This window comes from Helicoverpa armigera, chromosome 4, assembly GCF_030705265.1.
Source record: "Helicoverpa armigera isolate CAAS_96S chromosome 4, ASM3070526v1, whole genome shotgun sequence".
NCBI lineage: Eukaryota > Metazoa > Arthropoda > Insecta > Lepidoptera > Noctuidae > Helicoverpa > Helicoverpa armigera.
Window position 1 is genome coordinate 653,890 of NC_087123.1, and position 5,561 is coordinate 659,450.

Sequence of the window (5,561 nt, forward strand, 5' to 3'; positions counted from 1 at the left end):
GCCGCGCGCCTCACTACAGGTCGTGACCATCATCATGTCTTTACGGGTGAGTGCATTTTATTCCTTATATCAATATAGTAGATAGGTACCAATATAATAAATAGTTTTATAATATCATTCCCTTGTTAGAAATGTCTTTATGATCGTCTATAAGAAATTCCCTCCGTAGGCTCAATTTTCGATGGTGGATTTAAATTTCAGCACAAATTTCAGGAATTTTCGCGGTTTCTTTGCCAAAAGTGTTGTCTAAACAACTTAGTTTTTTATTTGAAATGTCAAAAGCTTGGGTAATAGAGCTACTTATATTAACTACTGCAGTGATTCACATATAAGTCGATCGTTCGGAACAAAAATGTTTGACCTTTCAGCCTAATTGGTACTTTGTCTCCATAGGTTCTATATATGTAGACCCAAGACCTGTCTGCTTGCATGCAAAAAACATTAGAAGCGAGTAAAACTGAGGCTTAGACCGAAATTACTTACTTTAGAACCACTCCCAAAAACAGGTCATTATCGTAAGCATAGGTTTAGAACCATTTCATTTGGCGAGGCTAATCTTAAAACTCCCGTATTACGATGTCTGACAGTCTTGCATTTCGTATAGTTGTTGCTAATAAACGGTTGAGTATACAAAGTTGTAATTATATTTTCTCAGCTTTAGAGTACCTACCTAACCGTACACTGCAAAGTTTTAGTCAGCCGATAATTTTCTTTTGTTCATAAATCAGTTTGAAGATGAATGATAGTAGACACATTACAAAGATCAAGTACTTAGCCGGTATCGTATCGACTGAAAACTTTGATTAGAATCAACAACCATTGGGCCAACTTTTTAATCTGCAATGTGAGAGTACTTACCCCTACTCTTACGAAGCATGAAAGACTGGTGTTTCGTAGGTATACCTATTCCCAATAAACAGTTGACTATACAAAGTTACAAAGTAGCAATTATATTTTCTCAGCTTTAAACTTACGATTTCGAAACCGGTCTCAAACATTACAGAAATAAACTAATTAAGTTCCCACTAATAGTGCAGCTTTCGCTAACATTCGGTAAATTAATATCGAAAGTGACATAACGTGAGACAGGTACCGCTTTTATTGATTTTCTGGTTATTTTTATGTAAATAAAGGTGTTTATGTAATGTTGTTGAAACATGCGTAACTACATTTACTTGGGACTAAGGTCGGTCTATTAAAAGATTATGTGTTGGTTTAAAAAATGAAGTCAAAGTATTTAATTCGATCTCGTTTCCATTTTGATTTGAAATTAAATATATATAATACATTAAATATACATTATATTTACTTACTTACTGTTTATCATAATAAACATTATTGCCTCAATATATAGGTTATTAATTAGTGAATTATTTATGTTCAAAACTAAATAATTTCAAGCTAAATAATTTGCCCTCTAAACTTTTCCTCACGCTATTTTATCCTATTACCAATATAATTGACGAATATATTATTATACAATTAAAATTAAACTTAACCATAACCTCGAAAAGTCCAAATATCGATTAAGAGTCTAAACTTCCTGTTAATCTTAGATCTAGCCTGCCTCGGCCTCGAGTGAAGGCGAAACGACTTCTATCAAGATCAAGTTCAGATCACTTGCTTGTAACATATCACTTGTTATGTTATGTAGGTAATATATTATGTTGTGTTATGTCAAGTATATGTTATGTACGTAGGTACCTATGTACTTTGTTTTAGAGGTTGTTGTTATTCGTTGCTCTAATTTAGAATAGATGTTGGGGTTAGATGTTTTTATATGCAGTGATATAATAATCTTGTGAAATAAAAGTGTGATTACATCTATTTATCAAATTTTCATTCTATGTATTTGTGTCTAGTGCAGTTGCACTGTTGCAGCATAATGCGTCCTATTTTTTCAATGGAGTCTTGAAAAAATAAAATAATTTAACTGCAAATTGTATGAATATTTTGTAACATATGATTTATTTGAGTACCTACACAGCACTGACCGCAAGCAAAGATCTCTTAATAATACTTATACACCTATTAGTTTTAACCTTAAAATTCAAATAGCGATGTTATTACATCGGTTCGGTTAACCACATTTTTGAAGAATTAGGACGTTGAAGATACATTACCTATAGATAGATAGATCAAAATCCAAATTTAGTAAAAACCAGCTATAGTATAAATTAATTACAATCGAAATTTGAAAAAAGTTGCCCAAGATAGTTGGAGCTTTTTAGGCAAGGCCTACTTACAGCTTTGAAAGAAATAGACTAATATGATGATGTCTATGTCCAAAGGTAGTTTAACGAGGAGATTATTATTTTGAATAATTCAAAATCGAGAGATATAAAATCTCCCTTTGCGGAAGCAAGGCGCAAATAAAACACGACACATATGTAGTATTATTTACTGGTCATAATAATATCTCAAGGCCTTCAAAATGCTAAATGCCAGTTGCATTATATCAATGCAGTCGTGTTGCAGTCTCGTGATAAATCCGACCTTATTACACGAGTACTTGTTAATGTTCAAAGAATGCATTTGCGGACTTCTACGCGAAGTTTTACAATTAACATTACTTATTATGATATGGACAGATGACCATCTTGACAAATTCCTAAGTATTGGGAAATACACGTTCAATTATTGGGCTTGGTCCCGACTGCCATTTGATCATCTTTGTCTGTAAGTGTATGGGTTTTCAGAAGAAAGCAAGTTTGACAACCAGTCTTACTAAACTTAGTTTGAGTGGGTCAGATAGGCAGTCGTTACATGTAAAATTCTGGTATAGACTCCAACATAGCTTAATTTGTAATTAATGCGATATTATACTACCTACATATCCCTGTACTCCTATCTTTTGCATTAAACAAACAGTCCTTATTACACCGTTTCCAAAACTTGCAAATTGAAATCATGTTGCCTTTAAATCCAATTTACTATACCTACCTAATTGCTGACGGTTCATTAACCTTCATCTTACGTCTTTATCTGCCCACCAAATATTGAGATGTATTAATAAAAACATCAATGCGGATATTTTTGACTAGGTAATAACTTCCTATGACGACAGAACAATTAGGAGTTAGGTCTAGTTGAAGGTAATCGACTAATTACTATTTTGTTCATACATAATTTTATATAAGGACCTTGGCAACGGCTTGACCTATTGGACCAAATGCTTAATGCAAAGATTGGAATCTTAGTAGGTAATTACTGAGCATACTTATATCGTTTTTAGAAGTCCTAATGAATGCACAAAATACTATGAATGATTCTAAAGGAAACAGCATTCTTACATCCATTATTGAAATCAACATAAGGTGTACTAAGGGTTGCCTGCGTCTAGTGAAGTAGGCAATAGAAGTATTAATTGTGGTAAAATAGTAGTAATAATTGCGACCACAAATAGGTACTCATAATTATATTATTTTGGCTCAATTAGGGAGCTACAAAAACCCAAGACTTATATGTTATACCCCTAGCAATCTTACGGCAGTCTGATAAAAAATCTTCTAGATTTGATACTAATTACTTATTCCTCGTGTTCCAGGTATCTTTCCTGCTGTGCGCTTTGGTGGCACTGGTCGCGTTGTCTGCGGCTAAGCCTGATGATGGAGAGACTGTCACTGTACCTGCTCCTGGACTTACATACGGTACGTTGTATTTGTTGTTCAGTTATGTTACTGAAGTTTGAAATCTTAAGGATATCTATCCTGGAACTCGAATACTGTACTTATTTGGCTATTTAATTTTTGCGTGATCTTCGAGATCTTCGACTTCGACTGATCTTCGAGGTTTATTTTATACTTATCAATTAATCTAACTCTTGAACTAAACATTTTACTCTGGAGTGTGATTTAGTAAGATAACATCAGTGTTATTTAAAAAAAAGTACAATTTATTCCACCGTAAATTAATAAAGGCCAAAAATGATTAAAAAAAAACATTTTTCAGGAGGCATTCCATACGGCAGTGTGAGCGGCAACGTTGCGGAATTCTTCAGCCGACAAGCGCCATCTGGCGGTCGCTCCGTGTACCTCAACGGACCTCGCGGCAACAGCGTCGACTACGCGCCTATTGAGCAGTTTCTACGATAGATGGCGCTGTTTATAGTATTAGGTTTAGTGCCAAAATATTGGAAGATTTTTCGTTAGAATGTAGTGCATATCTTAAGGTTTTTAAGGTTTTTCTTAAGGCGAGGAAGTGGTCAACAATAATTCCATAACCGGCACGCGCATCTAAGGCGCCAAAAGGGGTCGGAGCGTCTGAGCGGGGCGAGGATAACAATACGCGCGCTAGCTTATAACTAAAAGTCGTAAGCGACAAAATGGTTTTGTAATTTTAATATTTAGAAATGATAATTTAATAAAAATTCCTACTACCATTTTAAAGAGTATGTATATACTCAACTACTAAAAAAGTTAAGAGGCTTAAATCGGTCCCGTTTGCCCATAATATGTGAATCTCTTTTTAAAAAGAGGTATGTTTGATATATTTTTCTCTGTTATAAAAGTTACCTAATCATGTTTCTACAACTAACAAAATAAGGCTTATATCATGAACTTTCAGGTAACCAAGTTGTATTTTGATCCGTTTTGTATTTACTGAGAAAAATTGAAATCCTTGGCGCCAAAAATTCCAATTCGTCCTCTTAAGAGAAAAATGCCATATATCTTAAATTGATACCTCGTAAGTATACCTAGGGATGTGCAGATTTGACTATATTGAATGTAAGCATGTTGTACTTAGTTCATAAGTAAATGTCATTAATTTATTTTCCTAACCGATCTTTTATTACTGCTAATAACTTTCTAGTAGTAACTATTATATAATCTGTGTTTCTAGTCTGTAAATCCCTGACCATCCATTTTGAAATAATGTCTAGTGTAGATACCTATGTAGGTATTCTTTGAATATAAGGGTGAGTCCGAATTCTCGAATTCTAACTATCCGAAGAATGTTAGGGATCCACTTGTGAGTAGTTTGAGTATGAAAACACTAAAATTAATCATCGCAAGCTTACTTTATCTGTGGTTTATCTTTAGAGGTAAGTACCTACGAGCTTCCCAGATTAGTTTCCTTCCTAATAGCTCCTATCTTACATCTACATTATAATTATGTGTCTTATGTACAATTAAAAACATATTACCTAAAAGTATTTAAACACCAAATTGAATAGAAAACAATACCCTTACATGTGACATAATTATAATCTTATACGACAAAAACATTGCCTTGTACATAAGGTCCCAAAGTATGTACAAGTAAATTACTACCCAAAACAATAATGTGAAAGACTGCCAAGTTCAATAATATGGAAATGCTTCGCCTATAAAATAAGTGAGATCTGAATAAGTACCAAGTTCCATAGTTACATATACCTCAGTTCAAAATAGTTACTTTTTAATGATGCTACTTGGCAAGTTTTCACACACCTTGTTATAAACCTACTAAACGCAATGAATCAAGTATTTAATTTTCTATTAAAACTTGCCAAGTAACATCATTAAAAAGTAACTATTTTGAACTGAGGTATATGTAACTATGGAACTTGGTACTTATTC

The 5,561-nt window shown here is 33.4% G+C and overlaps 1 protein-coding gene across 1 annotated transcript; it reads left to right on the top strand.

Moving 5' to 3' along the window:
* LOC110370492 (uncharacterized) lies at positions 1 to 4,780 on the top strand. The gene is made up of 3 exons (XM_049847305.2): positions 1 to 46; positions 3,548 to 3,650; positions 3,952 to 4,780. Exons 1-3 carry the CDS (start codon positions 35 to 37, stop codon positions 4,092 to 4,094), a joined length of 258 nt encoding a protein of 85 aa, XP_049703262.2. The 5' UTR covers positions 1 to 34; the 3' UTR covers positions 4,095 to 4,780.
* The last annotated feature ends 781 nt before the right edge of the window (positions 4,781 to 5,561 follow it).

Coding starts and splice junctions, on each gene's coding strand:
- LOC110370492 (XM_049847305.2), top strand. Junction 3,651..3,951: donor TGCTCCTGGACTTACATACG/GTACGTTGTATT, acceptor AACATTTTTCAG/GAGGCATTCCATACGGCAGT.